This window comes from Lipophrys pholis (genome assembly GCF_963383615.2).
Source record: "Lipophrys pholis genome assembly, chromosome: 18".
Lineage (NCBI taxonomy): Eukaryota > Metazoa > Chordata > Actinopteri > Blenniiformes > Blenniidae > Lipophrys > Lipophrys pholis.
Genome location: NC_137646.1, coordinates 9,517,791 through 9,537,424, shown reverse-complemented (window position 1 = coordinate 9,537,424; position 19,634 = coordinate 9,517,791). Strand labels below are relative to the sequence as shown.

General features: G+C 43.4%; 1 protein-coding gene across 2 annotated transcripts in view; it reads right to left on the bottom strand.

Annotated features, from left to right (window-relative positions):
* The window catches only part of pde5ab (phosphodiesterase 5A, cGMP-specific, b), a gene marked incomplete at its 5' end in the record, with an annotated part of 88,931 nt that extends 69,599 nt beyond the window's left edge, over positions 1-19,332 (bottom strand). For both annotated transcript variants that reach the window (XM_080486624.1, XM_080486625.1), the window contains 7 exons: positions 5,288-5,425; positions 5,565-5,654; positions 6,418-6,489; positions 7,215-7,304; positions 11,069-11,242; positions 12,225-12,720; positions 19,235-19,332. In XM_080486624.1, coding sequence (XP_080342750.1) covers positions 5,288-5,425; positions 5,565-5,654; positions 6,418-6,489; positions 7,215-7,304; positions 11,069-11,242; positions 12,225-12,720; positions 19,235-19,332 — 1,158 coding nt within the window. The remainder of the gene's footprint in view (positions 1-5,287; positions 5,426-5,564; positions 5,655-6,417; positions 6,490-7,214; positions 7,305-11,068; positions 11,243-12,224; positions 12,721-19,234) is intronic.
* Between the last annotated feature and the right edge of the window lie 302 nt (positions 19,333-19,634).

Here is a 19,634-nt window from a genome sequence, read left to right as displayed (position 1 = left end):
AGCAGAGCTAACCGAGCTGTAATAAAAACCAGAGCAAGTAAAACACCAGTGTTTGGTAACTCAATACAAACCACTTCAACGGCATACATTCCCCGTGCAGTTAACCCAGACCCGGACACAAATCCTCAAAAGTGAATTGGCTGTGCAGTTGATACTTTGTGAAACCACTATTTACAATAAGCTGACAGTCCGCCACCGGCCTGTGGAAGGACTGACGGAGGCGAGCTGTTGTTGCGACGGGCGGTGGAGCCACAGTGATGTAGTGAAGTTCAGACAAACTCACTGTATGGCTTTTATGGGAATATAATTCTGATGCCAGAAAAACAATAGGATGTCCTGCATGGTGAAACAATGAGGAAAGTTAAACAAAAGGACTTCATTTCTGTGTGTTTGACAGTAGAAATGCACATCATGACCACCCAACACCTACACATCCGCCGCTAAATGGGCTGCAGTGCTGCATTGAAATTGACATTTAATGTCAGCTGCACTTATAATAACATACCATCCGCCAGCAGCGTTCCTAATGACTTGACAGTCAGAACAGCAGACCTGTCAGATGCATCAGTTTTATTGAAAGCTTTTCGTGGGTGGTAAATGTGTTGAAGTTGAGCCTTCTGCTCTGTTTAGGCAAATGGAAATGGCAACGTGTTGCACAAGAGCTCCCGACATGAGGTCCAGCACCACGGTGGGAGGGTGTCACTGATTATACAGGCGACCCAAGGCTTTGTCTGCCATGAGGTTAATAAGACATTTTGCTGAATCCAGAACAGATCTGAGAAACAGCCCAGTGCTTTCATGTTCAAGGTTCTTGCTTTTGTGTGTGGGTAATAACACGTAGGTCCGCATTGTTTGGCTTCGTTGTAATGGTTTGGCAAAAGTGTCCACAGCCTTTTTTAGAGGTTGTTCAAGTTTAGGAACCACAAGATAAGCAGAAAACCCGCTTTCTTTAACTGTAACTGCAAACCTGTGATGCGTTCATCATGTGGTGGTGGAATGTCAGCAGAAATGACGAGATCGGCTGCTCGTCAGTGAAAGTGAAAGTTGGAATGAAAGTCGTCGTTTCAAAACCTTTCAAGGTCACTGGTCTCAAAAGAAAGGTACACAATGTTCCCAGCTGTTACATCTTTCATCATTCTGTCCCAAAGTGTATTTCATAAACTCTAATACAAAGTCAGTTCAAGACAAACAGTCGTAACGTAAAAAGCAGTCGTGACTCTGCAGTGAACCTGGGTCATTTTCTCAGTGCCTGTTTTCAACTGGTTAACAGAAACAATCACCAACAACAAATTAAACATACACATCTATTCTGAGAGAAACACACACGTGAATACACACTGACCTGGTCAAGTACAATACTAGTTAGCTAGTGTATGCTATAAACCTGTAAGATGATAAAACTGAACGAGAGAAAAAGTTTCTTTAACAAAGGCTCATTTAGACACAACTCTGCTTGATAAAGACATTAGTTTGTTATGTTGGTGGAGGTTAAGTTCTTTCACAGTTCAGTTAGTACACACTGCAGTCTTCACCGGTGGCCAGAAGTCCAACCTGAGCGCCAACTGTCACTTTCACTCCTGCTTGGTTTATGCCCAGAGGCCCAAGCCTCTTTTAAAAACTTCTGCTCAAACAATAAGAAACCCAAAATTAGTAGTTTATTTCTGCAACCACAAGGTGTATCTGAATCATTTTGGTGTCATGATAAAAGGAACACTTGGGATTTGTTCAGATGAGTAAAATGTTAGTGGGACTTCTCGCTGTAAACAAGTGATTTTTTTAAAACTTTTGTCATCTTTGGCCTCTGGTTCACTGAGTTCTAGTCACAAAAGTCTCGGCTTTCATTTGATACCTCGTGTTTGTAGCACTAGTGGTGTAAATGTGACAAGTGGTTGGAATAGCTGGCGCTATACAGACTTTGATCTTTGAGGATTACTTTGCTTGGTCTTGGAATTGTGTTTGAAGTGTGTAAAAATAGCTTAAGTGTTTGTAGGGGGGTGACCCGGCTAGCTCAGCTGGTAGAGCATAAGACTCACACTCGCAAGGTAGTGGGTTCATGTCCCACACCGGGCGCCACCTTCCCGTGGGCTCACCACCTGCAGGAAGGTTCTTAAATGGTGCATTGTGATCTGGGTGACAGTGCTCTGACTGTCACCCCCACGACCCGGAAATGGATAAGTGGAAGAAAATGAATGAATGTGCAGTATGACTATATTTCTACATGATCAATGCTTTGTTTATGAATTTTCTAGCGAGTGTGCCTCCACCACCCCAACTGGGGGGGGGTCTGGTGTTGGACAGGTTAATCTGCTCTAATGATGCAGACAGACATACAATCACAGCAGTTCCATGGCAGCTGTCACTTTCACTCCTGCTCGGTTGATCTGCTGTCATAATAACAGCACACCAACGCCGACACATCTGTTCCTACTACATTTCATCAGCCATGAGGACTTCAGGCGGCGTAGCACATTTGGAGAGGTGGAAATGGAGAAGCTGAGATCGTCTGTCACTTCTCCGGGTGTATGACAGCTCATTTACAGATCATTTCCTCTGGTGCTTGTCTTGAGAGTGTCAGTGTGTGTCGAGGAATCACCGGACACTCCGAGAGGACAGCCAGCCAAAACAAAGAGAGCGACTGCAGCCCTGCGCTGCTCCGCGAGAAGTGAAGGAGAGGAGTGGACGGTGTTGAGGTGAAAACTCTGATCCTCCTGTGATGATGTATGAAACTTTCATGTGCATGGATTATCTCTGGCTACTCAGCTTTGTTCCAACAATCCAGGAAAGTGTGCAGGCTGGATGGATGGATGGATGGATGGATGGATGGATGGATGGATGGATGGATGAGAAAAGTATTATCTGTCAGGTTTGCAGGATGTGCGTTCTCAGAGGCCTGTGACAATAACACATTTTGCTGGACGATATATTGTCCCACACATTATTGCTGATAAAGGATATTATTGTCAACATTATTTTGAGACCAAACTAACCACAAATGTAATGATAATATATCATAACAATGCAAATATACCCTTTCAAATGCAATAACATTTTATTTCTCATTTCTACCATTGTAATTGGAATGTCAAGAACTTTTAAATAATTTAGATAAATAAAACAATAAACCATTTAAAACAATGAACTTGCTATTAACAAAAACTGCACTTGAATGCAAATCACAACCAAAAGTGATCAAATAGACCGTCTGTGTTCAGAAAAGAACTCCACTCAAATATAAAACCACACTCACCCAAAACAATAAATTAAATTACTTATCAAGGCGTTGCCACTCCGGCAAAATTATTATGTTTATTTCATTTATCGTGTGATGAACTGATTTACTGATTATCATCCAGGCCTACATTCCGGAGCGTTGTACGTAACGTAGGACATTCAAAAATAAGCATTCCTAGAAGAACTAACAAAAATGACCAAATCCACTGCAAGTGTTGTGATTTCTATAAAACTCAGAAACAAGAAGGATTTTCTGTACCGAACCTCGCAAAATATATTCAACTAAAATAATGTAGCACCGAGTTTGACTTGTCAAAATCCAGACTGTTCACCAAGAACAGAAAACACTCATTCATTTTATAGCTTACGGAGCAGTGAGAGATCTCACAAATAATTGATGTTACATCTATGTAAGAGTCCAGTAGGTTACGATTGTTTCTACTGAACCCAAATAGAAATAAACCCGTTAAGAAGCAATCTGCAGATGACCGACATCCCATGTATCTCCAGTTACAGATAAGCTTCCCTTTACCGGATGGAAAATGACAGATGATTGTTTGGTTTACCTCAGTGCTCTGACATATCGCTCTGCTCCTTCACACCAATCCTCCACACTCTTATTTTCCTTCCCTCCTGATGCATTGACCACTTTTTCCTGGACCTGATATCCTCTGGAGACGCGGAGCACCGCAGTGCTGCGTGGCTCCAACAACTGTCCACCTCTGAGACACAGTCATTCATTATTTAATACCTATTTTCATACCCGGGCAGCATTTTCCGCTCACATTTTTCTCCCCAACCATAAATATAGGCTGCATTAGAAAAGGCTTCCTATGACCTTGCTGTGCACATTTCCAGAGTGAAGTTAATGATGTTGTTAGAGGAGCTCAGGACAGCCTCACACTGCAAACAGCTACAGTCCATAAAGGTCATCGTAGCGAGTACAATGTACACCGGGCAGTAAATGGAGAGATAATCTGCCCGTTGCCGTCGTGTACACCTTCACGGTTCCCTCTAGATGCAGTGCAATATCTTCTGGCCAGCCTCAACAAGCAAACTGAGCAATAAGGCTGAGCGATGTTTAGAAGCTGCAGTAATTACCCCAGGAGAAAAGAAGTGTGAGCATGTGGACCAACAGGAGCAGGAGGACAGAGTGGATCAATAGACTTTAGTTTTCGTAGAGACTTTTATCAAAGACGCTGAAGTCAAATAAGCAGAACTAAGTTCATTTAAATGTAAAACCACATCAGACCTGATCTCCTCACGGGACACAATGAATATCAAACAGGTGACAGAAACTCAAATAACATGTGACTTTGACCTTCTGACAGACAAGCGCCTATATTCCATATTCTTTTATTTTACTTTTTTAGTTAATTGAACTGTATTAGCTGTATAATTCAATATGATCTATGTCCATAAAATGAAGAACACCTTCTGTTATTCCCCAGCAGGAAACCGATGAGGCAACTGGTGCCTGAACTGGTCAAATTGTTTGCAAACATCTATACATATCTTTCAAACATTCAATAATCACTGAGATTATCTCATTCTGTGTGTTTCTTTTCACTGTGTATTCACTATATTCATGTATCATTTTGTAATGAATTCTTCGTTCATTCACTGACAGCAGCATGTTTTCCCAGGATATCTCACACTTCAATGGGGTCCTATTGTGTCGATTACACTTGATAAAATATTGTAAAACCAAGACAGTAAAGACAAAATTCAAACTGGTCTCAATGTTACCCGCTTAAATATTTTCTAACTGGATTCCTGTTATCATGATCGGGGACATGCTATGGAGTACCACTGTCCTCCTGTACCACTGTATTATTGCTAAAAAAATAAACAAAATCTGACTTACTGAAAGCATGTTTGAAAGCTTGCACTAGTTTTATGTGCTTATTCAGAGTTTTTCAGTTTATTTATGATTCTTGTACATTTAAATCAGTGAACCAACAGGAAAGAAGAGACGCTCCTCCTGAGCAACCCAGGAAAAACAAGTGTGTGTGTGTGTGTGTGCGTGCGTGCGTGCGTGTGTGTGTTTGCTGACCATTGAGTCTTCGTCGGTGATGAAGACGGTGCAGGCCTGAGCCTGCATGAAGGAGAGGATGGTTCCTGCGATCTTCCTCAGTAAAACCTCCAGACACTGCTGCTCCTCAAAGATCAGGCTCGCCAAGTCCAACAGCACCTGCACACACACACACACACACACACACACACACACACACACACACACACACACACACACACATACACACACACACACCCAGTATGTACAGAGCGCTCCATGTATGCGTGCACCTCCCCTGAAAACTCCTCCCACTCACCTGATTGCGTCTGTTTTCCAGCTGCGACGTCTCGTAGAGCTGCGCGTTGTGCAGCACGATGCCGGAGAAGGCCAGGTAGGCTGAGAAGTCCTGCGGGCAGCAAGGCACATGACATCCATCAGGAGACAGAACGTTAAGATGAGTGAGGCGTCAAGAAGAACAGATTCATCACTTGTCTTTGGTTTTGTCGCTTTTTTAAAGCATAAAACTAAATAAAACATCGACACGACTCAAAGTCCTTATAGTACTCATAACACATTCATTATACAGCCTACCTGTCTTCCTCACTGAGCCAAACCTGGTGGTCTAATTGTGGCTTCAGGGCCACAAATGGACATTAAAAATTTAAATCTGTGTATGAATTTCCTGGACATTTCATGGACGTCTTGTCTGGAGGTCATATGAACGTCAGTGAAAAATTAAATGAAAATGTGACTCCACAATCAAATCCACATTAACACGCACAAAATAACCTCTGAAATACTTTAACACGCATCAACAAACCAATAATTGACACTAAACACACATGACCATCAGAAATAGAAAAAAAAAAAGGTCAGAATAAAAATAAATAAAAATAGATTAATTTCACACATGATCATGACAAAACTGAAAACAAACAAAAGACAAACAGGAAATACATAGGAAAAAACAGCAATTTACCAATATTTCGCACCCTGTCCACAGACCGATCAATTACATTTTGGGAGGTTGACAGCTAACAATTTCCAAATATCCTTTTTAAAAGGCTGTTCATGTGTCTTCAAATTACAAGGAAATGTATTAGTTCATGATGACGCAGGAAGTAGAGATGAATCTTAAAGGTAAAGTCTTAAAGCTGGACTTCACTCACCTTTTCGTCCTGTTCAGTAAAGGCACCGTCCTCCCCACACTTTTTGTTAATGGCCTGAGCCACTCCGACGACCTGCAGCAGGAGAGGCCAACAAACACTTTAGCTCATTTTCACTGCTGTTTTTGTGTTGTGACTTCAAGCTCTTTGCCAAGAAACACATGTTGAATTATGTGTGAAATATGTGATGCCAACATGAGGTTTTATTCTGATCAGACTGATCAGGTATGTGTTGCCCTGTAACTGAACCAGGGTCTGTCTGATCTGTTTCAGCAGTTTGATCTGTTTCTTGAGCTGCTTTAAGGGATTCCATCTTTTCTTGTCATCATAGCTTTTTACTCGTGGGGTTTTTCTCCTGTAGAACATGCAGGTGAACCTGTTTCTGCAAAGCAAACTAATCCTTCCATGTTTTATTGATTCAGCTTTTCGAGGTGAACTAAATGAAGTTTCACATTTGTCCCTTAACCTTGGAGCTGAGAGTCTCTGAAAGATTATTGCTGTGCAACAGAATTAAAAACCTCAGCAACTTATTCTTGATCCAGCCTGGTACCACTGGGCCCGGGGCTCTGGGCGTTTCCACCCTGGTACCACGGGGCCCGGGGATCGGGGCGGTTCCAGCCTGGTTCCACCCTGGTACCACGGGGCCCGGGGGTCTGGGTGGTTCCAGCCTGGTTCCACCCTGGTACCACCCTGGTACAGCGGGGCCCGGGGGTCTGGGTGGTTCCAGACTGGTTCCACCCTGGTACCACCGGCCCTGGGGTCTGGGCTGGTAGATAACCCTGTGTTGCGGGTCCTCTCACCTCCTCCCGGTGGTTCTTGATGGGCAGGCAGAGGATGCTCTGGGTTTTGTACCCTGTGATCAGGTCGACCTCGGCGTTGAACCGGGGGTCCTGCAGAGACAAACAAACAAAGAGACGACACACAACCTGTTGTTACAGCGGCTTGAAGGAAGACAGTGAGGTCACACTCTTCATGAGGAACCAACTGGAGCTTTACACTGCACAGCGACGCTGGTGTCAAATTACAAGCACCCAATCTAATTGTCCAAAGATGGCATGTTACTGCAGTGGTCACCTCAGTTACTGCAACAGCAATCAATTAGTAAATTCCTCAAACATTTACACTATGGTGCCGATTACTGAATTTTCTGAATGAAAAGTTGATTTTGTTTGTCGTTGTTTAGCTGCTCATGCTACTGAAATATACTGATACGCACTGTCTGTGACTAAATGTCCATGTGTGACAGAAAAACTTCTATTACTGCTGGATTTGACTGACAGAACAAGGAAAACAGACAGAAAAATGTCTCCAAAAAGAAAAACAGAGTGTGTGAACAAGAGTAAGAAACTAAGAAGGCTCATCGTGGGCTGAGGAACAAATACACATATTACACACTAATGTGACTTTAATTCCTATGAAGATGTGTTGATTCTATTACTAGTTCTATTGATAATGATATTAGATTCTATTACAATCATTGAGTTCTATTGATGAGGTTATTATTAGCAGTTATCAACCTGTAAACCAACCTGAGCTCTGCTGCACACACACAGGGTCTGCATGATAATCTTTGCTTTACTAACTTGTTAACTAACAATCCTACACAAACCATATCAAAGACAACATCACACACTCATGGTCCACCATTTTGCTTGTAGTTACATCAGACGCCTCTCTCTCTCTCGCCCTCTCTCTCTCCATCTCTCTCTCTTCTCCAGGCTTTACTATTAATTTTGGAAATGGTAATTAATTTAACAATGAATTCAAATTCCACATTAATTGCTTATCTTATGAGACTGATATGACCATGTTGGCCATCATTTCCTGTTAAACAGGTGGTGCCCCATTTTCTCCGGCCATATCAGATTGAATTTTTAGTCAAACAATATTTGATAATTATTAATCATTATCGATAGCCAAACTGCCTGAAACCCAACATCAGTGATCCATATGAGGCAAGAAATCCCAACAGATTCAACAAATATTCAAGTGACTTATGGTGCAGTAAAAACAGTAAATTAAACAAAATAAAGTAATGGAGCATAATGTGGTAGTTTGAACACACATCACTTCTCATTGAAGAAAAAAGTTGGATGCTGGATTGTGTGTGTGTGTGTGTGTGTGTGTGTGTGTGTGTGTGTGTGTGTGTGTGTGTGTGTGTGTGTGTGTGTGTGTGTGTGTGTGTGTGTGTGTGTGTGTGTGTGTGTTGCTGAATTAGTGTAATCTTTAACACACTAATGGGTAGTTAAAGATCCAATCAGAGGGCCAGGGAGTCCCTCTGATGACGCAGATTGACTTCCTGGAAGCAGTATCAGATTCTGCAGGAGTACACACACACACACACACACACACACACACACACACACACACACACACACACACACACACACACACAGACACAGCATGCAGTATTGCACATTCAGATAATCCACACCAACAACGTATATTCACTGAAGAGCCTAACACACATCAATATTCCAAAATTGATTTACACACATTATGTTGTTAATAGAATCTCACATCAAAACACACACACACACACACACACACACACACACACACACACACACACACACACACACACACACACACACACACACACACACACACACACAAAGCCATTCACCACACCTAATGCACTTTAACACACACACTTTTTCTTTTATTATTATTTATTCATAGAGGTTTTGATTACACACACATCTTTAAGACACACTTGAACCTTCAAGTGCACTCATACCACACACACACACACACACACACACACACACACACACACACACACACACACACACACACACACACACACACACACACACACACACACACACACACACACACACACACACACACAGCATGGTAATTAGCCAGAGGTGAACCATGCTATCAGCCACTCTTGTTCTATTTGTTGTTCCCCATTCTCTCGCTCTCTCTCTCTCTCTCTCTCTCTCTCTCTCTGTTGAGAGGCAACCAAATGACAGTTGTCAAAGGAAGGTAGCAGAAAATCTCTCTCTCTCACACACCCACACACACACACACACGCACACACTCTGTTGGTTTCTTTGTGAGGCAGATAGGCTGGGCTGTTTCATAATCAGCCTTGAATGTTTCTTTGTGAGGCAGGAGAAGTAACTTCATCTCTTATTTAAAGAGAACAGTTACAGTTCACTTCCTCCACTGTGGGTTGTTAATAATTCCTCTTTAAATCCAATAAAGCACATTTAATTTCTTGTAACGTGCAGATTTCAACATTTCCACACTATTAGCAATGCAGTCGATCTACAGCAGCAGCATCACATTAAGCGTCATTCAAGAACTTCCCTCAGGGATTAATAAAGTAATTCAATTCAATTCTATTCTATTATATTCTATTCTATTCTATTTTATGATGCTTCAGCCTTATCGTCACAGTTTGATAATGCTAAAACTTGTTGTAGTTTGCTCTGGTAGGATCAGAAAGTTCAAAGTTAAATTACATAGATATACATAGTTTGATTTAAGTTAAATAAGAAAGACAAAAGTTTTACCTGATCTACATTAAGTAAGCTTTTTTATCCTTAAGTTAGTTTCACATTGGAAGACCATTAATCTATGTTCGTACTGAATTCTTCTGTTTCTGGAAGAAAAGTTTCAGGAAAATTCATCCTAATCTTGTGGATTTTAGATTTGGATTGTAGGCTAGTTATCAGCAAGATTCAGATGATTTATCATTTCAGTAATGTCTTTTTTGACCACAGGGTGGAGTATTGAGTGACTTTAGTGTTCAGTCAGTCTTCAGAGGTTCACAGAGATTTGACACTGATCAATTTCTGATCATCTCTGAACATCAAAGTGTAAAACAGTGACTCAACACCACCACCCCATGCACAGGAGGGGTATTACCCATGTTATAAAAACTTCCTTAAGTTACTCTAATGCTCACATCTGCTTCTGATGATTCTTAGTATCGTTAAACATTTACTTCAAAATATTTTTTTTATTTGTTTGGAAGAACGAGTGCAACCTGATGCCGACAGCTCGAAATAAAAACTGAATATTTGAGCCCAAGACAGGAGACGAAAGATTTGTTTCTGGCTGATCTACACAGGAAAAAGTTTAACTGTGTAATTTCACCGTCCAAATCCTCGACAGTGAGTTTGAAGAATCACCGTGCAGATTTTTCTCTCTGCTAAATACAAACTTCACTGCTCAGACATAGTTGACGTTTCATCCACACAAGATCTGACTGAACACACACACACACACACACACTCACACACACACACACACACACACACACACACACACACACACACACACACACACACACACACACACACACACACACACACACACACACACACACACACACACACACACACACACACACACACACTTCTAGATAAACAAACATTTTTACTATTACATGTTTCCCAAGTTAATAGTCCTAATAGCACTGCCTGGTCATGTCTCATCCTTCTGCTTTGTGTAATAAAGTATAATATTGCGGGACCCACTAATGCCAACAGGTCAGGGGGGTCCTTTCAGAGGAGTACCCTGACTTTTCAGCCCCTCCTCTGTTCACTTCTACCACTCAAGTCTGCGCTCGGTCAGCAGGAAGCATCCATTACCTCCAAAGTAAACACAAGCCGAACACGCTCTGAGCAGTCCTCACCTCGTAAGCGTTCTTGATGTTGAGCGGCTGACCTGTGGCGGCTACGTGTCCCACAATGCCCTTGTTCCACTCCAGTCTGATGCAGCTGCTGGACGACTCCTCCAGCGTGGAGCCTTCGGCCACGTCGAACAGCCGGCTGACCAAGAACTTCCTGTTGGAGCTGTCCTCACCCACCTGCAACCGCAAACACACAAACCAGGCGCTCAGCTCCCTGACCGGAAACTGAAGAACTCGCTTCTATCATTGATCAAACAATATCGTCATGTTGGGGGGGGTCTCTTTACCCCCGCTCTACTGGCTCTAAAGCTTTAAGAACATCGTATGGACATATACTTTTTCATCTTATTTTTATTCCCACACTTCAAGACTTATCATCGTCATCTAGTCCCATTTTAAACTGGCTCAAATGGGCTTTTTCAAACAAAGTGTGGATTATCTCAAACAGATAAAACATGTGAGAGAAAATAAACTGCTGAAAGGGTGAAAACCTGAGATTTTAACTGAAGCGACTAAAATAATAAAGTTGCTTTTAAAATGTAGTAACAAAGAATAGGTCAAAAAAGCTAAAGTGGTTCAAAACACCGAAAACACTTAAAACACCTAAAAAAGTAATAAAATGTAACCGGTGCTAAAGTGCAGTTATGAAATATGATGAAAGGTACTTTTTGGTATTTATAGCAAAACGATGTAAACAAGGTTACGACCATATTTGAATTTAAAGATCACATATATTGTTCTGTGTGAGATACCAAGGCCTCCGAGCCAGACTGAAACACATCGACCCACATCGTCGGGTCGCAGTACTGAACCACGATCAGTTGTACCGTGACCCCCTGGCGTGGCAGAGAACTACTGATCAGTCCTCTACTCTGAGGTCGTCTTATTGTTAGAATTTGCACTAGTGATGTTCTTTTATTGTGTCCCTGGATCTGGGTTCTTGAGGAGGAACCTCTCAAATCCTTAATATCTCAAAGTTATAGTTAATGTGGTTTTGAGACGTTCAGTAAAAATGTCATCAGGTTTCTGTTGAACTTAATTTTGATACGAACATGAGGGAAACTAGCAGGGTTCAAAACAAAGGTGGGCAAGTTTGTGGTTCCAGTGGTGAGTGTGATCAGCGGGCCGGAGCCTGACCCAGAGTCTCCTTCACTCCTACCAGAAACAGCGAGTAGCGGTCCGCAGCGATCAGTTCGTTGATGTGAAGGAAGATCTTGTGGCAGAGTGCTGTCACGTCCAGATGACTGGACACATCCTTCACCAGCTCCAGCAGCCTCGCACAGCGATCGCCCCCGCCGGCCCCTCCCCCGCCAACGCCCCCCTCCCCCATTACCGAGCCCCGCAGGGGGACCGCCTCTCGGTCGGTGTCGCTCAGGAAGGTCAGCGAGCCCTCGGAGTCCTTGACCACGATGGGCCGTAGAGGCCGGTCGAACTCGGACGCTGAGATTTTGCGGGTGGGGGTGCCGGGGGCCGGGCTGGGAATCGTGGCAGGGGAGGGGCAGCGGTTGTCCAGGGCGGGCGGGGGGATGGTGGAGGCCGGGGGGGGGCCCAGGTCAGTGGAGGACTGGTGGGCCCGCTGCTGTGGAGGATTGTCTTTAGACGCAGAAGGCTGTATGGTGTGAACTCGCTCAGCAAACCAGGCATTCACCATCTCCCTGTGGACAGGACAGGAAACACATCAGGCTCTGTGACATCGGGACTCGTTCAAGCATCAAAATGTCAATGAAAAAAAGGTTTCATTCAAAAACCCATGACGGGTTTATGTTGGGACTTTTAAATCTTCCTGATGATCAAACTGACAAAACTGCAAGGCAGGAAATGAATGAAACAATGGAAATATGTAAAAAAGGCAGTCAGACAAGTTTCTATATTTTGCTTAAATACCTTGGTTCCTTTGGTTCTTTGATATCTACCAACAGCAGCGAGTCAGACTCAAACAAAAAGGTTCTAACCACAAGCAGCCAAACAATTATTGTCCATGTCCAATCTGTAATTAATTTCACATCAAAAGCTGAGATCAGTGGTTCCTAATCTTTGGTCTGGGACTCCTTTTTGGGAAGCGTCAGGGATCACATAATTGTAATTTCCTTCACTAAAAAAAAAAAATTAACAAGAGACGTTCTACAATGTGAAAAGCTCCGGGAAACTGCCTTTAAGCCTTCATTTCGAAGTGCTGTGAGCAGCTGAGCAGCCAATCAGAGCAGATGGAGGAGGCCTGCAGCCCTTCATAGACTCTCAGGAAAGAAGGTCTGGGACAACCTGCCTCGAATTACGCAACTGCCTATTGAGTCATACTGGAGTCCTTCACTGGAAGCATCGTGTGGTTTCCTGGTCTGGAACCAAGTTGAACGAGGTTCAGGCTCTTTGCACTCATACTGACGTGGCAGATTTCACATGAGATTATTGGGACGCAATTTTTACCAGCTGATAATTCAAAACTGAGAATTCCAAACAACAATTCCTCTAATGCAAACACAAATATTTTGATTTGGTGCAAAGATGTCTTTCACATGGGATCTTTGGCTAGACCAGGGGTCAACAACCCGCAGCCCCGGAGGCGCATGCGGCTCTTTGGTCCCTCTGCTGGTCCTCTCTTTGAGCCTCGTTCCCACTGCAGTACATCCCTGAGGCGGTACGGTACAGTAAGGCAAAGCACACCCAGACGAACTGTGTTGCGCGGTCCCACTACAGAGTACGGTAAAATGTAGGGTGGTTGTGAATGAGGCAGGGATGTAACGTCATTGCAGAACAATAGTGGTACGAAGAACGTGGAAGTTGTGCCCGCAGCTCACAGCATCTGCAGCTCCACGGCCGCCCAAAGAAGAGAGCTTCCATTATCTGTGACACAGCAGAAAACTTTCTCAATCCCAACTGCAGCGTCCATCTCCTGCTGTATCTCCTCTCCTGATACTGAGAGGAGCGTCTGAACCAGTTCAGTGAGAAATGAGTCTAAATGGCTCTTTGACTGTTGAAGGTTGCCGACGCCTGAGCGCCAAACTGGCCTCGTTCACACAACAACATTTTAAGTGAAAATAACATCATCATGTTTTTTGTTTCAGTAAAGTTTCACATTTACATGGCAACATTCTGAAAACGATGTTGGTTTCCACAGAAACAGCAGAAAGGCTGAAAATGATGTAGTTTTCATGTTGGGCCACTGGTGGGTGCTGCTGTTTGTATTAGTAATGAAAGCACACACACACACGCAGCAGAGAACAATGAGCTCTAAACATTAACAACAGGAGAACACAGACATTCTAGTGGACAGACCACAAAGTTGGATTGTTATTATGGTGACTGTCAAAATAAAACTACCAAGTTGGATTGTTATTATGGTGACTGTCAAAATAAAAGTCCTATGAGAACATGGACTGGGAGTCATGACAAGTGCACAACTACTAGTTATGGCAGCTGTTGAGCACAGGTGAATTGAAAGCGTTTCACCTGATTAGACGACAACGGAGTCGGAATGTTTTCAAAAGGTTCCACCTTCACTGCCGTTGCCGTTTCAGTGGCTTTGAGCAACGTTGTCATGTAAATGGACACACGAAACGCAACGGAAGTTTAGCATTTTCACTTGAAAACATTGTGGTGTAAATGGGGCCTGAATTGGATCAGTTTGGTTGGAATGGCAGCATTAACGGTTCTACTGATGAATGCCAGGAACAAAGGAGGTGGTTTGATTAAAATCTGAACCATCCATCTGATCCTCTGAGATTCAAGTCTGGGTTGAATCCCATCATGCACTGGGTGAAAGGTCAAACCAAAACAGATAACATCTTTCCAACAAGCCCCACTGAGAAAACACAAACTATAGTGGATTCAACTACAATGATAATATATCATGTATATGTATATTATATTCCAGAACCAATGAGGGAAAAGGTGGCATGGAATTAAGTTTTCCAAAGCACTTTCAGCTTTGATTTATTTTAATAAAGCCACAAAAATATGATTACAAGTTTCTGTTTTGTTGCCAAACAGCAGCACATTTAGAGCCAGGGTATATATTGTCTGTTGGTCAACAATGTCTATTTAAAGTGTACTAATATTAGCTCCCTCCAGTCAGCATGAGCTGCTCATTATGCACCGAGTGGAGCGGCAGAAACAAAAGCCCTCAGAGAGATTTTGTCTGATTGTTTGTGATTTATCTTTGAACAAGCAGGAGAAAAGAGCATTATTCACACTTTCAATAACAACACAGTGATGTTTCATGTTCCCATTTAATACACTGCAAAAGCACTGGATTTCTGTTTAATTTTATGGTGAAAGATCCTTAGTTCTAAATATTTCCACTTAACACTAAATTCATTGATGATTGAAGTCAAGATCACTGATTTAGGCTGAGACATCTTTTTTTTTTTTTTTAATAAAAGCCAAGTTTTAAGACGTAAACTTGGATAAAAGTTATACAGTCAGACCGTCAGTTAAAATATACTATCACTGTTCTCTCCTAAAACATACATCATTGTCAACATGTAAAATATTGTTTATAATATTCCGAGTTGGTGTGTGTGTGTGTGTGTGTGTGTGTGTGTGTGTGTGTGTGTGTGTGTGTGTGTGTGTGTGTGTGTGTGTGTGTGTGTGTGTGTGTGTTTTCTTTCCTGCTCCTCATCTTTGTCCACATTTACTTTTGAAAGTTACATTAAAGAGCAGCTCGGTGTAACTGTAACTTTATATTTTCTCCACGAGGTCGTCAGTAAAGACGGAGAGCAGCTCACGCTAATAAAGATACCGTGAGCTGGAAATATATTTACTGAGGACGTTTCATGTTTTTAAGCATGTATTTCAGTATAAGAGGATATAAAACTTATTCAGGCCAGCGACTCGACTAAACCAGGTTCCTTTTGACACAATTTAACGTGTTTGGGTTGAAAACTAACACTTTTTTTTTAAAGCTAAACTTTGAAACTTCGGCACTTAACTTCCTCCAGCAGCAGCTCTTCGCTGAGATAACAGCGAGGACAAAGAAAGTTTGGTTCCAAAGGAGTGAACGATAAGAGGAGCACGGGAAGGCCGAGGAATGATGGCTACACAGACGCAGTCCGGAGCCGAGTGTTTACACACTGAGGAACGGGAGAAAAGATCATGACGTGAAATGAGATCAAAGTAAACACTCTCATGATAACAATGTCCAACGCCGAGATAAAGAGAGCAGAAACATCCTCATCATATTAATCCAAGCTGCTCTTTGTTATCTTTACATAATGTCAAAGCACTTCTCCTGTGTTTGTGTGTGTGTGTGTGTGTGTGCGTGTGTGTGTGTGTGTGTGTGTTGAACTGGATGGTGAATCTCTCTAATCAACACGTTTAATCAGACACCTTCGTTCTCTAACCAACAAACATGTGATTAAGTGTCGATACTAAAACGTTGTGTTCACCTGAACTGCCGCCTGATCAGAGTCACAGAGCACAATGAGAATAATACTCTGATTACAATCTGCACCAACCCTGGGAAACCACTGACTGCTGTTCTTTCAAACCTGGTGAAAGGGTGTGTGTCGTAGAACTGCACAACACACTGTAATTAAAGCTTAATCGCAATGTAAACATGCAATAAACACACTGCGTGTTGCAGAGTGTGTGTGGAGAGCTGAGTGTGTGTTGTGATGGGCTAGAAAGAGCACCGCTATGGAGGTACTGATACCTGAGAGGACACGGCCATGTTTCATTCAGTGTTTTCCTGCTCTGCCCAAATCAACAGGATAATTACTAAGAGCTCGGGGCCACAGGGCAGGAGTCACAAAGACCAAATCAAGGAAAACAGTAGACAACAACTGTAAAGTCAACATGTGAGGAAAAGAAAACAACAAGAACACATCCAGTGTAAAATAAGGTCGAGAGTGTGAAGCAAAGACATGAACAACGTCTGCGTACGTGTTTGTATTCATCACAGATTAGATCAGTAATTCACAACATCTTTGCGTTGGCTCGTGTTGCCGTTAAAGGATGACAAGGTGGCGTCGGCGCAGCGCCGCCTCCTCACAGGACGGCGAGGAGGAGGAGGAAGAGGAGGACGAGAAAGAGGAGGACGAGGAGGAGGAGCAAGATGAGGACGAGGATGAGGACGAGGACAAGGAGGAGGTGGAGGACGAAGACGAAGACGAGGACAAGGAGGAGGTGGAGGAGGAGGAGGAGGAGGAGGAGAGCAGGGAGTCGTCCTCAAAGGAAAATACTGAGTGAGGACGAGTGAAGATGAGAACTGGCTCTAAAACAGACGAACCCGATGGCGTCGCAACGCTGCTCAACAAAAGTTAAAAGATATCAAAGTTCACCTTTCATGAAGTTTCAGACTTTAGAAACCAACAACAGGATAAGTAACCACTTCACCACAGCGAAGGAAGCGAGCTGGTATTCATTCTGACAGAGTCAGAAATGTTTCAGAATAAAAGACTCTGAGTTTAAACATCCAGCTTCAAAGACCAAGAGCAAAGCGCTGGTCAGAGACAAGATACATAACAAGAGAGGACAAATGGAGGAATCCATTCATTCTGACCAACATTTTGTTTTTTTAAAAAAGAGTTTGTTTGTTTTACACTGAATTTAGACTTTCTAACAAGTTTCTAACAGGACGAGTTGTTTTAGACGAGTGGACTAGTTTTACCTTTAAAGCTGTTTTCTGTCTGTTGAGGCTGATTTTCATCCCCGAGTCTGCTGGGATTAGAACGACCGTCACTCAATCCTCCTTTGATTCTCACTGGTTTGTTTTGTTCTCACTGGTTTGTTTTGTTCTCACTGGTTTGTGGTGTTTGGGTTGATGGATTATTAAACTGGATTAAGGCTGCTATTTGGATTGGCATTAGACTTGAGTAGAGGTTTCAATTCTCGCTGTTTTTGGTTGGTAGGTTTTTAATCTGGCTTGCTGCTTGGTTGAGTTTCGACTCGGTGATTCACGGAGCTGATCTTGCTCTTCGTCTGTTTTGAGGCGTTTGGTTCAGAAGGAAAGTTTCTGGAGCTCATTTTGTTTCAGGGTGTTTCAGACTGGGTTTGGATCCATTCCTCTGAAAGCTTCTGGCGGTTTTCACCTGGTTTCTGACTTTGGCTCTCAACAGTCTGCTGATTCTGAAATGTTGCGTCTTCAGGACTCTGAGGTTCAAACGCTTTCTGACTGTTTCAACTGTAATCTGGTTCCGTTCCATTTTAAAAGGAAGGTTCTTGCTATTTTCTTCTCAATCATCTTTGCTTGAGGCTGTTTTCTCCTGATTGATTCCTGATTGATTCCTGATAGTTCTCATCGGCTACAAGGGAAGAGGATCAGCATGATTTTGAGACAAAGGTTTTTCAGTTTCACTGGTTCTGTTGGGCCTGGTGTTGAGACGCCTCACATCCACACAGTTCCAGACATGCTAAATCTTTCTCACAAGAAGCACCAGCTGCATTAGAGCCTCTTTGAGGATCAGCAGGGACCCTGAGCAGCCCAGCAAACACTGATTTGGAATCTGTTTACCTTCCAAATTAAGTGTCTGAAGCGTCCCGGACCGGCGGCAAGCGGAGCTCGGCTCCCATAATTAACACCAAACACCGCTGGAGCAGCGCCTCACGGAAATAAAGGGAATCGTAAGCAGCAGTAAAAGTTAATGATTACAAGGAGGTGCTGACTGAAGACTGAACCGCCAGAGGACAGGCAGGCTGGACCAGCTGGACCAGCTGGACCACCTGGACCGGGATGGACCACCTGGACTAGGCTGGACCACCAGGACCAGGCTGGACTAGGCTGGACCGGGATGGACCACCTGACCCTAACCCTAACCCCCCCCCCAAAGACCATCCTGTAAAGTAGTCCTGCCCCCTACCCCCAAACACCTGTCCTGATAGTAGGACAACTCGTCCACGGATGAGATTTCAGAATCATTTTGAGAAAATAAATCTTGTACAATGTGCTTTTACATATTGATGTTTCTAATTGGTATTTTAAATATTTTTCATATATCTAGATTTTGTCCATAAGTATTTACTGTAGTATCATATGGCTTTGTTTCTCTTGAGAATTGCTCCAACCCTAAAGACTGCTTCAGAATCAAATATACGCCTTGTGTTTTTGTGTCAATATACTTAATAATCCTTCTAAATGTGTCAGATATACTTGATAAACCTTTAAATCAATCATAGTGAAACAAATGAGTGGTGGACGGAGATGGACGAGTTGAAAGTTCCCCGCTCCTCCTTTACCTGGACGCCTTCCTGACAAAGTAGCAGCGCGTGAACTCCAGGTGGTCGTCCAGCCACGCTTCCATCCTCTCGGTTTCCGGGGAGCAGCGCTCCTCCATGGCGAGAGACGCGGCGGCGGAGCGGGAGAGCGAGCGGGTCACCGACCTACATCTGGACACCGGGACCGGAGAGCGCACCGACAAACCCCGGGACAGAGGAGGAGGAAGAGGAGGAGGAAGAGGAAGAGGAAGAGGAAGAGGAGTGCAGCAGATGCGGGTATTCGCGGGTCCGTGTGTCGCTCCGCTGCCGCGCGCAAACCGCGCAAAGCGCTAAACGCGTCTGCGCTTCCGAGTCGGTGAAGAGAGGGAGGGGAGGGAGGGAAAGAGAGAGAGAGGGTGGAGGGAGCGAGAGAGAGTGGGGA